The sequence below is a fragment of the Mesoplodon mirus genome (genome assembly GCF_964341445.2).
Source record: "Mesoplodon mirus genome assembly, chromosome: 9".
In the NCBI taxonomy this organism is placed as follows: Eukaryota; Metazoa; Chordata; class Mammalia; order Artiodactyla; family Ziphiidae; genus Mesoplodon; species Mesoplodon mirus.
This window is the reverse complement of record NC_138985.1, coordinates 110,975,331-110,994,213: the sequence shown is the minus strand read 5'-3', so window position 1 is coordinate 110,994,213 and position 18,883 is coordinate 110,975,331. Positions and strand designations below refer to the sequence as shown.

The 18,883-nt window shown below is 45.1% G+C and overlaps 1 protein-coding gene across 7 annotated transcripts in view; it reads right to left on the bottom strand.

The window, feature by feature from the left end:
• ACTR3B (actin related protein 3B) overlaps positions 1-18,883 on the bottom strand; it is a 65,104-nt gene that overhangs the window by 8,064 nt on the left and 38,157 nt on the right. For 5 of the 7 annotated variants that reach the window (XR_014295058.1, XM_082633085.1, XM_082633083.1 and 2 more), the window contains 5 exons: positions 13,546-13,641; positions 12,514-12,621; positions 8,937-9,080; positions 5,995-6,168; positions 4,614-4,706 (listed from right to left, as the gene is read on the bottom strand). Coding sequence is in view for 6 of the 7 variants with exons in the window: in XM_082633085.1 (XP_082489211.1) it covers positions 4,614-4,706; positions 5,995-6,168; positions 8,937-9,080; positions 12,514-12,621; positions 13,546-13,641 (615 nt within the window). In the remaining variant the exon portion in view is untranslated. The remainder of the gene's footprint in view (positions 1-4,613; positions 4,707-5,994; positions 6,169-8,936; positions 9,081-12,513; positions 12,622-13,545; positions 13,642-18,883) is intronic. The other 2 variants (XM_082633082.1, XM_082633084.1) reach the window with 2 other exon arrangements.

The window sequence follows — 18,883 nt, the reverse complement described above, 5'->3', positions numbered from 1 at the left end:
GAGAAACATAAGACGTCCAGGCCCGACTGGTCCAGACAGCACCTTTGGGAGCAGGTGAGGCCACGGGGAGACACCTTCCTCTGAGGCTGTGAGCTGAGCAGCAGAGCTCAGGGCACCAAGCAGCAGCCTCAGAACCCTTCCTGCGAGGCCTGTGGCTTCCCCTCTGGCTGGTTCGGCCACCTCAGCAGCCCGTCTGAGCCTGTGGGCACTGCGGGAACAGTGCACGGAGGCAGAAGTCAGGAAACCAGCCTCCTGGAGGGGCACCTTGCCCAGGCACGGAATCCAGCAGGGCTCAGCAGACAGGCTGCTTCCCCTTGGCAATCATGAGTTTCTTTGGGTACGAACCTGCTTCCTACTTCTTTAGTGGTTACTGAGTACTTTTTAAGCCCCACGGCACGTGTCTGGGACACTGACAAAAGGGGGCCCAGCAGGTAGGAAGAAACATCAGTAACAGAGGAGGGAATGACAAAGTAACGGTAAGACTGGAGAGGAAAGACATGCTACCTAAAGACACGTGAACAGAGCTCTCCAGAGCAAGACGCCCACGTGTTCTGCAGAAGCACCTGTATGTAGTATGTCTCTTAATTACTTTCAAAATCCCACAAACTGTACATGTGTGCATTTCATGAACACAGATGTCGCAGTGGAAGGTTCTTTCCATGGCAAGCTCACGGCTAAACTCTGGAGGAGGAGGAGGAGGAGGAGGAAAGCGGGACCAAAAGTTCAGAGCGAATCCGAAGAACAAGGCCGCCCGCCCAGGATGCTGCCCCGGGAGCCCGGAACACGGGGTGACGGCCTCTGGAGACGAGGGGCCAGAGCAGTGGCCTGCGGGGGCCACAGGGCCCTGGGGTGAGAGGAGCCTTTCCCAACAGCAGCCCTGGCTGCAGTCAGTGAATGAGTGTGTGAGGCCTGAGCCGGAAAGTGTGAGAATCACGCTTCCCGCCTACGTCCCCAACGCCTGCTTTCATACACAAAGTTCCTGGGAACACAGCCCTTCCTGGTCACTCGCGTGTCCTCTGGCAGCAACATAGACCGAATGGCCCACAAAGCTGAAAATACTTACCATCTGGCCCTTTGCAGAAAGAGCTGGCCAACCCCTGGTCTAAAACCACCATGGGGAAAAGCACGAGGACAGCCATTACCTGGCAGGCAAACACGCAGGAAAGGGCATTTTTAGGCTTCGATATTACACTTGCATTCACTCATCAAGCCCTTTGTTCTGGAAACAAGACCCTTTCGTGGTGGCTGTGGCAGAGGTGCCAGCAGACAGTCCTCACCCTCCCCACGCCCAGGGCTGGCAGTGCGGCCGGGCCACGTGGCAGCGATGGGCCACGGGCGGGAGCCAGGTGCCTGCCAGCTGGCTCCCCCACAGGGGTGACCACCAGGGTGACACTCCAGGGGAGCCGCCCCGCAGGGGACAGTCTGTGAACACACAAGTGAACGTGTGCTGTGAGCACCGAGACGCCAGGGTTAGCTTCTCACCTGCTTGCTGGGTGGCAGCGCAGACCGGGCCCCACTGTGTCCCTCCTTCCCCACGGGGTAGAGAGCCCGACAAAGGAGAAAAACACGGTCCACCCCCAGTCAGCCCCCCACCAAGCCTACTGAGGTCCTAAACCACTCGCAAGGCTGCCATAACTCAGCCAACGTCCCGCACAGAAGCACTCACACGGCTGGCGGAGCAGGGCCAGGCGACCAGGGCCAAGCAGAAAGCCCTCGAACGCCTCAGGGAAGAAATGACTTTTCCAGGGGGTGAAGCAGTTGGGACAGGGTTTCCCTCTTTGCGGAATCATCTTCCTGCCACATTTTACATAATCTTCAGTGTGATGTGGTGGAAAAAGCACGCGTTTTCAAAAGTGTGGCAAGTGGACTCAAAATCCAACCCTGCCACTTAGCTAAGTGATCCTACCCGGCGCTTAACCCCTCTCAAAACTCAACTGTCTGTTGGACAGCTACATATAAAAGAATGAAATTACAACACTCTCTAACCCCATGTACAAAAATCAACTCAAAATGGGTTGAAGACCTAAATGTAAGACCAGAGGCCATAAAACTCCTAGAAGAAAGCACAGGCAGAACACTCTCTGACATAAATCACAGCAATATTTTTTGGATCCATCTCCTAAAGCAAAGAAAATAAAAGCAAAAATAAACAAATGGGACCTAATTAAACTTAAAACGTTTGCACAGCAAAGGAAACCATCAATAAAACGAAAAGACAACCTACTGAATGGGAGAAGATATTTGCAAATGATACGACTGAGAAGGGGTTAACCTCCAAAATATATAAATAGCTCATACAACTCAACATGAGAAAAAACAAACGACCCAACCAAAAAATGGGCAGAGGATCTGAACAGACATTTTCCCAAAGAAGACATAGGGATGGCCAAAAGGCACGTGAAAAGTTTCTCAACACCGTTAATCATCAGAGAAATGCACATTAAAACCACAATGAGCTGTCACCTCACACCTGTCAGAATGGCTATCATCAAAAATACCACAAAAACAAATGTTGGAGAGGGTGTGGAGAAAAGGGAACCCTCGTGCACTGTTGGTGGGAATGTAAATTGGTACAGCCACTATGGAGAACAGTATGGAGGTTTCTTGAAAAGCTAAAAATAGAACTACCTAATCTAGCAATTCCACTTCTGGGTACGTATCCAAAAAAAATGAAAACACTTAACTCAAAAAGATATATGCACCCCTATGTTCATAGCAGCATTATTTACAATTGCCAAGATATGGAAGCAACCTAAGCGACCATCAACAGATGAATGGATAAAGAAAATGTGGTGTATATATATATATCTATATATATAGATATATAGATATACACAAGGGAATATTACTCAGCCATAAATAAGAATGAAATGTTGCCATTTGCAGCAACATGGATGGACTTGGAGGGTACTATGCTAAGTGAAACAAATCAGAGAAAGACAAATACTATATGAGCTCACTTATATGTGGAATCTAAAAAAGAAAACAAACCAGTGAACATAACAAAAAAAAGCAGACTCACAGATATACAGAACAAACTAATGTTTACCAGTGGAGAGAGGGAAGGGGCGAGGGGCAAGACAGGAGTAGGGGATTAAGAGGTACAAACTACTACGTATAAAATAAACAGGCTACAAGGATATACTGTACAAAAACAGGGAATAGAGCCAATATTTTATAACAACTAGGAATGGAATATAGCCTTTAAAAATTGCAAATCACTATGTTGTACACCTAAAACTTACATAATATTGTACATCAACTATACCTCAATAATTTTTTTAGAAGTCCAAGACCAGTTTGCTCCATTTGACCCAGGTCCCTCTAGTTTTGCCTCCTTTTCCCATCTCTGGGGCTCAGGGCCATCATCTATTAAACAAGGAGCTCAGGTTACAAGGCCATCTCTACTTCCTGTAAATGTACTGAAAGTGAACTAAACTGTCTGATGAGAAAAAATCTCAGCCATGAACAATCTGTAACCGCTGGCAGAAGTTTCTTTTCCGTTAGGATGAAATAAAGACTAAAACGTGCACACCTGTTCCTTGCTTTCATGGACAAGAAGACACAGCTGATGTTAAGTGAGATTTAAGAAGCAGGGAGAGCAAGGCATGTATTTTACTAAACTTACTAATACTCCCACCTGTCTCTAGTTTCCCTTTCTTGCACATTTTGTTGGAGGAGAGAGCTGTTTAATTAAGGACATGTAACAATAAAAATAGAATTATAATTTGTTTTCACCCATAAAAAGTTGCCTACATAGGAAAATGTTTTCCAATAATAAAAATAACATTTGTTAACTCTAAAATTTCAATCTTAAAACACAAGAAGTAGAAGGTAAAAGTTATGCATCTTCTTCCCCCAAAGATATGTTATTTTCTTTCAGAGTTTAGCATTCATTCAAAACCTTTTCATATATATATGCAAACTATATTTTTAAATAAAATACTACGTGTAAACTTTACAACATGCTTTTTCACTTAACAGTGTATACTACAGACATCTTTTCATTTGAATTTACATTGATTCACCTCATTCTTTTTAAAGACTGCGTAGTGTATCCCATTGTGTAGATGAAACAAAATTTATTAAGCCCTCACTCCTGAGCCTGATATGCTCCTCTTTAAACTCAGGTCCCTGGGCTGAGAAGGTAAGACAGGGCAGAGGCTGAGGGCTGAAAATTACATGAGTATTTTCTACCTGACTGCTTCACTTCAGGCTCTGACCTCTTCCTGGCAACAGCACATTTGGCACAAGCCTAAATATGCATGAAGCAAGACCAGTGAATTCATGGAACCCATGAGGGGAAGGATACCCTTCATCTTTCCATCAATACATAAGGTTAAAATTGTCCAGTTTAAAATACAGCTGGCCAGGTAAGAATAAAGCCATGAGAATACTTAAACACTTCTGGTGAGCTGAGTCCTATTTCCAAACATTTAAGTCATCTCCACTCCAAGAAAAATATTTCGCCAGTATGCTGGCCTTTAACAAATCCTGTAAGACAGGAGTGAAACAGGAACATCTGCACACTGACGTTAAGAACCTATTATTCCAAGAATGCTGGCCCTTTAACTGTGGGATGAACCCGAGCACCTTACCCAGGCAGCTTATACCTTATACAGCGGACGACGGACATCGATGGGGCAGTTCTGTATGACTTCATCAACAACGTCCGAGATGGACTCCATAAAGTCTGGGTTGGCAAACTGAATTTCATATAAATATAAAAGAAACATTACACATTTCTCTCAATAACCTTTTTTAAAAGTAACTTTAACAAATACAGAATGTACTATACCTTTAAAACCGTCACACTGGAATGACTACGTCAAATGTTCACATGTCAGAAGAACCCAAGTGACCGTGCATGGGGTGATGGTGACACGTGTCCTCAGGAGATGACATGTGTGGGGTCAGCAAGGGGAAAACATCAAAGAGTAGCAAAAACAGACCAGCTCTGCATTAGGACACACAGTGAATCCTGCTGTCAGAGTGTGAAACGTGTGCATGATGTATGTGTCATGTAATGAAAACGCCACGAGTACAGAATAAGTATACCACTTATGAATATTAACATCATGAAAAAACTAGCCATGATATAAGAAAAAAACACAGTCAATGAAAGATCACACTGTAAACCTGAGCTAGAAGCCTGGGGAGGGTTCAGGGGGGTGGCTTTTAAATGAAACAGTCAATATGGTAGCAATCATGTCACTGAGTAAACAGTCTTAGATTCAATTCCGTAAGTTAAATAAGTTAAAGTATAAATAATTCAACATAAAAAAAACTTTAAATACACTTTAAAAATCAAGGAAAGCTTTAACGTACTCAAGGGGAAGAAGGTAACATCCAGTTGCTCACCAGCTGTTCACTGGACATTTTCGGTTTTATGTCTATTTTAAATCAGTAATATCAAAGGCATGATTATTAGATTATAGTAAGGCATACATTGTGTGCCATTTCCCTATACAAAATGGTCATACACATCTAAAAACAGGCAGCAGTTTGTAACCTACTTATCAAATGTAAACTGAATTAGGCAGAAAAATATACCAAAATACAAATAAAATCCACTTCATTTAAACCTTAAAATGTTGCCTCTTGATGACTGCTTCTGCAAAATAATAATTCTTTGTGACTATAGTTAAAATGATGATATCTGTAATTCCTAAAGCCCATCTAACTAATGGAAAGGTTAGTCCTCAGACAGAAGCTTTAACTAATCTGCAGCAGGGAACACAGCAGGACCAACTGTCTGGGGTTAAAAACCGCAACTAGGATGGACCATCACCAAGGATGGAAAGGTTACATGTTACATGTTACCCTACTCCCATACAAAGTCAGACTGCATTCGGTCCCCGGGATTAACTAGTTTTCATATTACTATGGATTAATTTCATTTCCATTATCTTCTATTGCTCTTAAAGCTTCTCCCTAATTACTCATAACGCTCCACAGGTGCCATACCTCACACTCAAAAAACTAACATCTTACCTCCGGGTGAAAGAAAATCTCAGGGCCCAGGAACCTTTCGTAGCCAACATCTATAATGAACTTCTTCTGGTTGACTGCATTGATCCCCGTGTACTGTTTGATCCACTTCTGAGGATCCACATCGTACTTGGCAAATTCCTTGACGATATCAGGGCAAATGTAACAGTATTTCTCCTGCAGACACACACGAAGAGATGTCACCAGAGTCTGCCCTCTGACAAGTACCCAGTAACCCCCAGCATCAAACACCCTGAAATGAATCCCACTCACACACAACTCCAGTATGGACGTGTGGCCAAGCCTCACAGACTTTTCACGACTACGCTCTGGACTTGTAAATCTGCTTCCTTTGCAGCTCGGCTATGAACCTCAGCTTTACCCTATCAAATTTTGCTGCATATCATCTAAAGTGACGTCTAAAGTTATCCCTCTCCGCTTTCCTTATTCCTCCTGGGCCCCTCCACAGCGCCTGGCCGGGCACACACCGCCATTCACGCTGCACCAGTGGACCGCATCCCCCACGATGAATGCGGTGGGTCTCACCCCCATGCCTACCACGGTCCACCAGTGGGTCGTGAACCTGCCGTGCAGCCCGACACAGCACAGTCATCAGCTAGGCACACGGGATGCTCAAGGGAACAGAACACATGCAGACCCCTGCCCACTGGAGCATACGCTCTGGCTGAGAGTCGAGAGAGTAAAGTGACAGCCGTGATACGTAAGTAAGTGACACAGCACGCTAGAAGGCGGCAGGTACCACGGACAAAAGAAAAGGCCCGCTTAGGCACGATGGAGCTGCCGTACGCCCGTACAAGAGGAGACACTCATGGTTTCCACCCCAGCACCGGACCAGCCTGACAGGTGGAAAGTGTCTCCTCAGCATCTGGTGACGCTTGGCTGGGGATCTCTGGGTCGATCATCTGTCCTGAGAGCTAACCTCAGCAAAGCAGCAGGTGGCACTTGGGTGGCAGATTCTGAAAGTAAGCTGCCTGTGGGCAAGGTGGGCTTTGTTCAACACCAGGCACACAGCTGGAGCTCACTACACATTTTAGAAGGACCTCTGAAGGTCTTTTCATGATATGAAGTTTAAAGTTTCTGAGAATCCCTGAAACAGATCCTAACACTATCCTTGATATACTTTGTTGAATTATAAGCTACACAGCCCTGCTCATTGACAAAGGAGCGAGTCAGTCCATGTGACTTTAAATCTACAGACTGGAGACAGAAACATTACATTGCCTTAAGAGGCCTGGTCGATTTCTTAGGGCACCTCAGCTGGCTTAAGTGATGACATGAAACGCCTCAGTGAAGTTGGATGGAGAGCATCCCTGTCAGCCCTAAGCTCTGGACTCCCGCTGCAAGGACAGTGTGCGCCAGAGCCCACCAGCCTCAGGCCCACCTGTGACCCTGGGAGTAACAGGATGCAGGGGCTCTAACCACCCTTTCCAGATCTCCTCCATCACAGAGAGAGGTGAGGCGAGAACGAACAGCAGGGTCGGTGCAGCTCATCTGCAGAACACAAGGAGTCTCTCGCATGCCTGACCTTCACTGCTGAGCGACACACCGTCAGGGCCGGAATGGGCCAGCTCCGGGGTCAGGGCCAGAACCGGACCCCAGAGAGCCAGCAAGTAAAGGAAATGCCTCCCGGTCATCACCGGGGCTCTGCTCACCCCACGTCCACCCCGAGGGTCGGGTCCCATCTGTGAAAGAGGGCGTGGCGAGGGAACCTGGATCAGAGATCCAAATCTCTTTCCTTGAAGAAAGGCAAGGAGAGGAAGAGGGAAAGTTGGGGAAATATTTTATTCTAAAAAGAAAGTCTTATGTTGCTTCTATAACCTTCCCACCAGAAGGAAAGGACAGGCCCTGGTGCCTTGGCTGGGCATTCGAGGTGCTCCCGTCCTGGGCACACGGGGCAGTGGGCCCCTCGTCAAAGGAGCCCTGACCACTGCCAGTGCGCCCAGGCTCACAACACCTGTGCTCACCAAGAGTGGCGGGTGAAACGCGGGAGTCCCGCCCCCGCCCCATGCTTCCTTTCCTTTCAGCCAGCCCGGTCCTGGGTGCTTAGTGCGAGGAAGCCAGGGAGCAGCGATGGGGGCGCGGGAGGACAGGCTAAACTCCCCTGCGGCTCAGAAGCTAAGTATATGCTCAAGGCCATGTGTCATCCCCACGTTTAAATTCTTCTCCAGAAACAAACAAAACCCTTGCTCTTCATCTATATGAAGATCACGCTTGTATTACTAAGAATCTCTTGCATTTTGGCTTTAAAAAAACACAGTAATTTGTCCTAATTTTGCAACCTGAAAAGAAAGCTCCTTTCAACAGGGTCTGTCAACTGCTACATACAGAGTCATACAAAGACCAGACTGATGGATCAGGTCAAGCAGGCATCTTAAAAAAGGACCAATGAGCTATTTTTCTTCTATTCTTACTGATTTGATTTTAAAACCTCCTGTAACTTTTCCAGCATGGTAATTACAGTCTGGAAATTACATGTGGATTCTGTTTTATGATTCCACCCTAGAACAGCATTACTCTCAACTGTAATTCACAGGGCACAGAACCACAGACTACAGGTACTGGAAGTTAGTTTGAATACTGGCTGACTTCACAGGATTCCTAACGGTCGCTGCTGCTGCTGCTGCCTGTTCCTTATTCTAGAAATGAACTTGGAGGGAGACGTGGGAGACGCATCCAGCTAACTGAAGGTTCTACCTGCTCAGGCACCAATGAAACGATGCTGTACTGCGTAGGGTGCTCGATCTCAGTGATCAGGCTGTTCTCATGTATAGCTAGAAGCTCCACGAGTGTAAACAGACCGAGACCCACGTTCGCGGGGAGTGGGGAGGAAGGAAGGTGAGGGCGGGGGGTCTCAGCAGCAAGGGAAGCACCCAAACACCATTCCTGTGTCACCCGCAAACGGCCCCGTCTGCTCCTGCTTTTACCTTGATGGCTTTGGCAGTCTCCAGCGACTGCTCCGGAGGAATCCCCACCTCCCGCTCCCTCAGCAGCTGTTGCATGAAATACGTAATATCTCTCCCTGCGATAGGGATGTGTTTGATGCAGCTCCCAATGACATACCCTTCTGCCTAGGAAGAAGAGAAGACAGACGGCGTGTGAGCGACTCCAGGAGAGAAGGGCTCCCTGGGCGCTGAGTCAGTCTCCCGCCCCGCCCGCGTCACTGCATTTACTGAGTCCCCACTCTGTGCACAGCTTAGGCCTGGAGGTCTTTTCCAACAACCGCAGGCACAGTTCCGTAGTAGAACCGGAGATGCCCCGTAAGCCACCAAAATGACGTCTTCGTCAGGAATGCAAAGAGAAAAACCACATGAAATGGTTCATTTCCAGAAAGTACTGCCGTTTGTCAGAACAATGGATGATCAATCATTTTTTTCTTCCTCTAACAAAAAGGAAGAAGTTTATCTATAAAATCATTAAAACAACTATAAATCGACCTGTATTTAAAAGTCAACCATTTGGTTAGCAGGCAGGACATGGCTTCTAACAACCTGGACTCAATCCGGCTCCACATCTGTGGGCTGAGCGACCATGGACACGTCTGGTAACATGTTTCATCCTCAGTTCCTTCATCCATAATATGGGGCAAACGGGGTTTATAATACAGAATTCATGAAGCAGAGGAAGTCCAGCTCACAGCCCTGTGTGGGACCAGCAGTTAGGTACTCAATAAACGGTCCCGTTTACTGTACAAACAGCGGCACTTGTTAGGAGTGCTTCTGGCCAGTTCACCCAAATGCTCTGCCGTATGAGACCACGCTGGGAGGAGCTGGGATCCTCTCGCTGGGCCGCCCCCTGCCAGCGCCAGGAAGGGAGCTACAGCCCTTTGCCCGCGGCCCGCAGCTCGGCCCGAGGACCCACACCTTTTAAAAGGAGCTACACACACACACACACACACACACACACACACACACACACCCCACACACACACACCCATATATGCAGAAAATATGCCTGTAATATATATAAATAACTAGTAACAGGGCTCTCTGAGCAGGAGGCCTGGAGGAGGAAGATGAGAAGGAAGAGGAGGTCTGACTGTCCACTGTGCATCTCCCTGCGGGCATGGCGCCACGGAAGCCAGGCTCGGAGCCTCCGGCTGCTCTACAGAGCTGACAGTCAGAGAGAGAAGCCCTACCCAGCTTCATCAGGTAGAGAAGAGACACTCCGCGATTCCCGTGAAGCAGCGGCTTCTGTGCCAGGTGCCCCTGAGACAGAGGGACAGGAGTGACTCCACGTTTCAGGGGCATCAGTTCTAACGATCCTAAGCATAGATACAGTCTCAAGTTAAGTTGCAAGAACAAGTCACTGAATTCCTCGTGTGCTTTCTTCTCAGGTACCTACTTCTACAAGTAAGAGTAGGTGTGGCCTTTCCGAAGAGTCCAAGCCATTTATAAAATATTTTAAGATCAAGAAAAAGGGTATGTACAAACTATTAAAATAATAAAGATCAACTTCAAAACTCCTAAGAATATGAATTCTAACACAAACTATTCACAATTTTTATAATCCATGCCTTACATATAACATTTTCTAAAATGAATTCAACCAGCGTTAAATAAGCATCAGCTTCATCACAGCATTAAATATATTAAAACAACCCACAAGTCCAACAACAGGAAAATAAGTGAGTAATGTTATACCCACGTGACGGGCTATTATGTAGTTACTATTTTTTCACAGAATATTTAACCCTAGGAAAAAATATTAGGGATTAAACCAACATGCAGAAGATAATTTTAGGATTACATTGTACAATTAGAAGACAAAATCAGACATAGGATATTCCAATTTTGCTTAAAACATGCACACGTGTGTTTAAGAAAAAGAGCTTAGAAGGCTATACAACCAGAAGTATGATGCAGCCCTCCAGGTGGGTTTATGAGTCATTTTATTTTCTTCTTCACATTTCTCTATTTTGTCCAAATTTTGCACAACAAATGTAATTTTTATAATCAGCAAAAAAACTGAACTAAGAAGCATAAAAGAGTTGAACATAGGCTTTCTCTGTGGGCCTGTCCACTGTGTGGCATTCGTTTTCTTTTCTTCTCCTCAATCAGGTGGATGAGGAAGGCCAAGAAGCAGGGCCCACAGGCACCTCCCCGGACCTTGGTCTGTGCTCACCTTTGAGGGCAGCCCTCAGAGAGGAGACCGGTCAGCGTGACTCCTCAAGGGGCACCAACAACTGTCACAGCCCCCAGAGGAGGAGGTGCTCGGAGCCCGGCCGAGGGGCGGTCCGAGCACAGAGCAGGCTCTGCCCCGTCTCCCTCACCCCGCGGAGGGCACGCTGGCAAGGGCGCGGCGACCACATCGACCGTCCCCTGCAGCAATTCGTGGCCTTTCAGGAACTAAAGCCTTAGCCTTTTAGTACATCATTCCTTCGACTTCGTGAAATGAAAACGGTGGCTCTTTTTTCGATTAAAGTAAATGGTTTAAAAAAAAAAAACCCAGTTTGCATTTTTAAAAGGAGCTATACACACACACACACACACACACACCCCATATATGCAGAAAATATGCCTGTAATATACATAAATAACTAGTAACAGGGCTCTCTGAGCAGGGGGCCTGGAGGAGGAAGATGAGAAGGAAGAGGAGGTCTGACTGTCCACTGTGTGTCCCCTTGCAGGCAGCTTCGATTCATCTTCAAAAAAGCAAACTTCAGGGGCTTCCCTGGTGGCGCAGTGGTTGAGAGTCCGCCTGCCAATGCAGGGGGCACGGGTTCGTGCCCCGGTCCAGGAGGATCCCACATGCCGCGGAGCGGCTGGGCCCGTGAGCCATGGCTGCTGAGCCTGCACGTCCGGAGCCTGTGCTCCGCGACGGGAGAGGCCACAGCAGTGAGAGGCCCGCGTACCGCAAAAAAAAAAAAAAAAAAGCAAACTTCAAATAATTCATTTAAATAGTCCACTGGATCGAAAGAAAAATATAGACATTGTCTCTTGAACCTGAATTAGGATTCACTTCTCTAATATTTTGAAAATTAAAGCCAAAAGGTGACACTGCAGAGCATTCTGCAAGTCAAAAGGAACAATCTCCCCTTCTTGGCTCTTAAATAAATTTTGAAAAACAAGAAGCGATTCCTCTAAAGCATGAGCTGGGTAAAGCCGTCCACATCTTGTCACAGAACACAGAGCTCATCCTTCAGAGCGGCCGTGCACCACACCTACTGATACCCAAGCTGACAGCTCAGAACGCAAGCCAGGAAGGCCCTCCTGGTGATGTACCCCCGGTGATCAAGCAGAGCCCTGGAGACCCCGAAGGACTGCTGACATCCTGAGTACAGAAATGTCCCAGCATGAATTCCAACTTGCCAGCACCGAAGACACTGGTTTTCTTCTTCTTTCTCACATACCTGAGTTTAAAGACTCTTGTTACCTTTGCTAAGTACAGCTACGGTTTCTAAAGTGGTACTTTAATTACAGAAGGGTTTTTTCCTTTAGTCTCTCCCCTTACGTCCAGTCGGGGAAGGCCTACAGAAGGTGAAGCACTCAACACTCTGCTTACCACTGGGATAGCATGGGTGACCCCATCCCCACTGTCGATGACGATCCCCGTTAACGTACGTTCGCCCACTTGTCGCGAGGTCCAAGACGCTGCCAAGGCCAGCACTGCCTGCAGCAAAGACACGGAGACCATCAGCATTCGGGGAGACTCGTCCCAAGGGCGGCACCTGATTGCTCTCAGGGTCAATCAATGAGACCTTTCTTACGGGTACCTCTTTCCCTTCCCTATCCTGCATCTTCCCCCCAAAATTCAAATTCCAAAGTGAACAACGAACACGCAAATTCTGTATACTTCACCTGGAGGGGTCAAGTTTTCAATAAAATAAATCAAAGTTTTGCAAAGAAAAGCTGGAGAGGATCACCAGAGGCAACAGCCTGTGCTATCTCCCAAATTAATTTTCTATGCAACTCCTTCTCCTTTTTCTTAGAAGGGACTGGAATAGGCAGAAAACATCTTAGGAGATACTTTTTAAAAATTTATTCCCCCAAATCTCAGTCAATTCCCTTATATAGGGTGGCAGATAAATAACAACATCCAAAACCAACAAAAATCCCCACACTAAGAACAAGTAGCTTCAAAGGAAGTCCTACAAGCTCATGGAACCACAGGAGCCCAAATCCCAAAGGTGGAACCCTCTAGAGACATATGTTTTGTTTTTTAGCAGATATTATAGTATCTTTCCTTTTTTATGATCAGAAGTGAAAGAAGCCAAAAAAAGAACCATCATATCGATCTTGTCACCCAGAGAAGAATTCATTAGATTCTCAAGCATGTAAAAAGACAAAAGCTGGACAAACTCTATACCAGCAGTAAAAACATAAAAATATAAATTACAGAACATGGTCTGTACAGTGTTTGAGTTCAAACCTGAATGGGGTGTGTGTGTGTGTGTGTGTGTGTGTGTGTGTGTGGAGGGTGTGGAAAAGGAAGAACGCACAGCACAATCTTACAACCGAGGCCTTGAGAATCACCATGTCTTCCACTATTAGACAGCTAAGGTCATTTGGGAATCAAAAATCACTTTGTTTTTACCTGAACTGCAATGTAGAGTCCTGGTACATTAAATGATTCAAACATAATTTCTGCAAGATATTCTCTGTTTTCTGGTGTGTTCAGTGGAGGTTCTGTCTGTAAGAAAACATTCACTATATTTAGTGTTCACCCAGATTTCATGTAACTGTATCAGAATCATAAAAAAGTTAACCTAAAAGCATGTTAATTAGGATGCTGTACAACTTCCTGATTTTACAGGTAGCGTACACCCAGAGCGTACTCTAAAGAAATTTGTGCTTAAAGAAATTGTCTTAAAGAACTTTGGCTGTGGGGCTTAAAAGCTTTGACCCAGGGCTTCCCTGGTGGCGCAGTGGTTGAGAGTCCGCCTGCCGATGCAAGGGACGCGGGTTCGTGTCCCGATCCGGGAAGATCCCACATGCCGCGGAGCGGCTGGGCCCGTGAGCCACGGCCGCTGAGCCTGCGCGTCCGGAGCCTGTGCTCCGCAACGGGAGAGGCCACAACAGTGAGAGGCCCGCGAACCGCAAAAAAAAAAAAAAAAAAAAAAAGCTTTGACACAGCAGAGTAAAGGCCTCTCTAAACACTTCTGCTCTTATTAACCACCCCAAGACAGGAACAAGTTACAGAAAAGGGAACTCTACCTTCGATAATATAACACCCAAACACCCTGAAACTGAAAAGCCCTGCAGCAAGTTGCCAAAGGTAGTAATAACCCCACCAAGACGAGTGAGGATGCCAAGAGGGAACACCAGTGACATCAGACCCCAGGCAAGCTACGCAGGTCTCCAGAGAGAGGAAAAGCAGTGAGCCGTTGCTTGGAAAAAGACCAGTTTGAGCAGAACAGCTGAGAAGCCTCCCTCGCCAAGCCCCACCTGCCATCAGAGCACAGGCCACAAGGTTAGACGAAGCATCTTTGCCATCAGCTGCGAGGCAGAAAAAGCTGGGCAGAAGCAGCTTCACCCAGACACTGCCCCCCGCCCGGCCTCAACTCACACACACAGCCTGTCCAGGAAGAATTCCCCTTATTCAAAGATGAGGAAAGAAACACAGAGAAACCAGCCCAAGACCATATAAAGACACTGAAAGAAAAAGAGAGGGAAGAGAGGAAAGTAACGGGAAAAACAAATGGCAGACAAAAAAAATGTACCCAGAAAAATGTAAAAATACAGCAGATGAAAAATCATGATAAAGACATTTCAAAAAATTCAAATATCTATTTAAAAATAATAACCATTATCAAATAGGAGGAAATTAACAGGATTACAGAAAGATAAAAAGAATAAATAAACCTGCTTTTTTGTCATTCAGCAATAGGTTGTGAACATTTTTCCATGTCAATAAATATGGTTATACATCACATATTTAAGCTGCAAAACAAAGAAAGAAAGAAAGAAAAAAAGAATAAATAAAAATTCTCTGGGCCTTTTGGCAAAAACTCCCACATTACCCTTTGTTATGGAGTGAGCTGTGTCTCCCAAAATACCTATGTTGAAGCCCAACCCCCCATGTGACGGCATCTGGGGACAAAGCCTCTGGGGAGGTAATCAAGGTTAAATGAGGTCATGGGGGAAGCCCTAATTCGAGAGGACCAATGTCTCTGTAAGAAAAGGAAGAGACACCAGAGAGCTCTCTCACGCACACGCACAGAGGAAAGACCGCGTGAGGACACAGCGGGAAGGCGGCCATGTGCACACCAGGAAGGAAGGTCTCACCAGAAACCAACCCTGACAGCACGCTGATCTCGGACCTAAAGCCTCCAGAACTGTGAGAAAACACATGTCTGCTGTGTAAGCCACTCAGCCCGTGGGATTTTGTTATGCTTAGTTCGAGCACCTAAAACACCCTTAAAGCAGGAAAAGTACAGCCAGCCTTGGCCATCAACACAGATACGTTTGTAGCACTGGGACACATGAGGCCACACTTACAGAGTCTTCAGGGCAACGTTTGTAGCACTGGGACACATTGGGGCCACACTTACAGAGTCTTCAGGGCAGGAAGGTGTGACCCAAGAATTCTACATCTGGCCACACTGCCAATCAAGTATGTTGCAAAAACAAAGGACCTTTAAACATATAAGAACTTGGGAGAATTTGGTTCCTATGAAGCCTTCATGAATTAACTATTAGAAGATAAGAATGAAGAAAGTACGGCCAAAGACTCACAGTGAGCAATTAATCCATTTAAGGTGTAGGAATAAAGATTTTTCTTTCCAGGGAATAATAGCTATAGAACAGAATGCAAACATTATAAATTAAAACAGCAGAACGAGCATCAAGTTGAGAGGTACAGATGGAAGGAGAGAATATAGACATTGATATCCTTGTACCATGGAATCAAAAGATAATTGTCTTATTATAGAGTATCAGAGACATCAGTAAACCTAAAGTTGTAAATAGTAGAATAAGTTTAGTAACATAATCAATCAAAAGCAGGTGACAGAGGAAGGAAGAGGAGGTAAGAAAATGTGGAAATGTACCAACTTGATCACTAAGCACAGTAGGAAGTAATCATACCTAAACACAGGTAAATATATTATACAGAAGGACAGTTATATTAAAATAGTTTTAATGAATTATTATGAATTATTTTTATAAATAATAAGTCTTAAAATACTAATACATAAATAAAACACATTAAAACCAGAAAGCAAAGCATATAGTAGGACAGCTGAACTAAGGCCACACACACCTGTCACACAGTGGCATGCCACACCAGCCCGGTTAAAAGGAGAGCTCGTCCCACCTTCAATTTTACTAAGTTTAGAAGGTGGTTTCCTCTCTCAGTGTGTAATTAGCACTGACCTCACAGGAGTCTAAATAAAGTGCTCAGGGCAGCACCCAGCATGTGGTGAGTTACTGTTACTAAAATCATCAGCAAGTACCAGTGAGAAACTCACTAAAGACAGTCTCTTAGCTAAGACCGTGAAACAAAATCAAATTACATTCCCTAGGCAAGAAAAAACAAGGTGCCTCAGAGAGGTCCAAAGTCAGCATTGCTTCTAAGATCAGAAAAAACCTTGGGACTTCCCTGGCTGTCCAGTGGTTAGGACTCCATGCTCCCAACGCAGGGGGCCTGGGATCAATCCCCAGTCAGAGAACTAGATCTCACGTGCGTGCCGCAACTAAGGAGCCCACGAGCTGCAACTAAGGAGCCCGCATGCCGCAACCAAGACCCGGCACAACCAAATAAATAAATAAAATATTTTAAAAAAAAAACCTAAATGCCCATCACTAGGAACTGATTAAACAAATTATGCCACATCCATAAAATGCTACACTTTGCAGCAATTAAAAAGGATGAGCTTTTTGCGTGCTGGTATGAAACAATCTCTATGATAAACAGGTAAGTGAAAAGAGAAAGGCATCTCCACACTTTACACATTCTTAAATGTTCTTCTGTATCAACAACTTTTTTTTAAAAAATCAAGGTGTACGGGGGCGAGGAAAAGGGAGCTGTTCAACGGGCAGAGCTTCAGTTCTGCAGGATGTGAAGGTTCTAGAGACCTGTGACACGACAATGCGAATATAGGTAACACTCTGAACTACACACTTAAAAAAGGTTAAGGGAGTAAATTTCATGTTTTTAATCACAATTTTTAAAGGTTTTACAAGAAAAAACAAGGTTACAACCATATGTGTATTTCATTACCATTTTATAAAACAAGTTTATGTACAATCCATATGCCTGCACACAATTATCTCTGGTTAAGAACCAGTAAAGGTGTTTTCCTCCAGGAAGGGGATCTGGGGGGCAGCACAGAGCTGGGAAGGAGACACACGTGCACTGGAAATCCTTCTGCACCTTTTGAATTCTGTGCTGTGCATGTTATCGCTTCAAACAAATAAGCAAGTCTGGCTGTCAGCTCGCTGGGGGCTTTAGCTTAGACTCTTGTGTAACAATGATGGAAAGCTCAAACGCAGCGCCCCAAGTAAGTTTTAATGACTGTGATTAGAATCAATATATAATATTCCCTGGATGGGAGAGAGAAAGCAATCTTAAGACATATGTGAGAAATAATAAGGTCATCAAAAGCAGATTGTAAATAAGGGATCTGAAAGTCACCCAACAACAACATAACTTATTTTAACATGCCCACCTCAGGGGGTTGAGATTTGTTCATACCTTAAAGCGCCCAGCACACAGCTGGCCCTGTGTTATGATTACTATTTTAGACTTCTTGCATTTAAAGCACATGAGTAATAGCTGCACCTTCCAGCAGTACTGGCTACATGTATCTCCTTAAAGCACCTCCTACCCACCTGACAAACAGGCCTAGTAACTACCTCCCTCAGGGTTGTTGGTGGGATTAAATGAGTGAATACGTGTAAATACCTGGTGAGGGGAGGGGCAGGGCACATAGCAAGCGCTGAATAAATGTCAGCTATACCATCAATAATGTAATTCACACCAGAAGAAATTATATATATTAGCTACAGAGATCTATAAAATCTTTTCTCACCATGAAGAGAAATGCAAGCACCTTAATAAGTTAACTTTATAAACAAAGCATTTAAACTGAGTAGAGGGGAACAAAAGGATCCAGAGAAGACGACTAAAAAGGCATGAAAAGTGTGAGCACAGTCGAGGAACATTTCTTGCCTGCCGGCTAAGAGCTGCCTATTTGGTTTGAAGCAAAAAGTGAGCCTACAGAAGACATTCCCAGCAAGAAGTAGATTGACACTGGCTCCTGGATTCTTCCTGGGTTTAAGTCCAGTGTCAAATGATGTTCCAAATATATCCCAAATGGATGAAAATTATGTATAAACATCAAAGGAAAACAGTTTACTACATAAAAACTTACAGATTCAAAAACATAACCTACAAAGGGAAAAAAATCAATTGAGAAAAAAAGTATCTGCTCCTGACAAAAGCTTCCTATCTATTATATGGAAGAGTTCACAGTATAAACAAAGTGTGATACATATATATAAGACAGAATATCATTCAGCCCTAAAAAGAAGGAAATTCTGACACATGCTACAATGTGGCTGAACCCTGAAGACATTACACTAAGTGAAATAAGCCAGTCACAAAAGGAAAAATACTGTAGGATTCCACTTATATGAGGATCTAGAATAGTTACAGTCATAGACACAGAAAGTAGGATGGGGGGTGCCAGGGGCTGGAGGAAGCAGGAATGGGGAGCTATTCTTCAACGGGGTCAGAGTTCCAGTTTGGAAGATGAGAAAGTTCTGGAGATGGATGGTGGTAACAGGGGCACAACAATGTGAATGTACTCAATTCACCAAACTGTACGTTCAAAAATGGTTAAAATGGTAAATTTTATGTACATTTTATCACAAAAAAAACTTTTAGGTAAAAAAAAAAGACCATAGGGCTTCCCTGGTGGCGCAGTGGT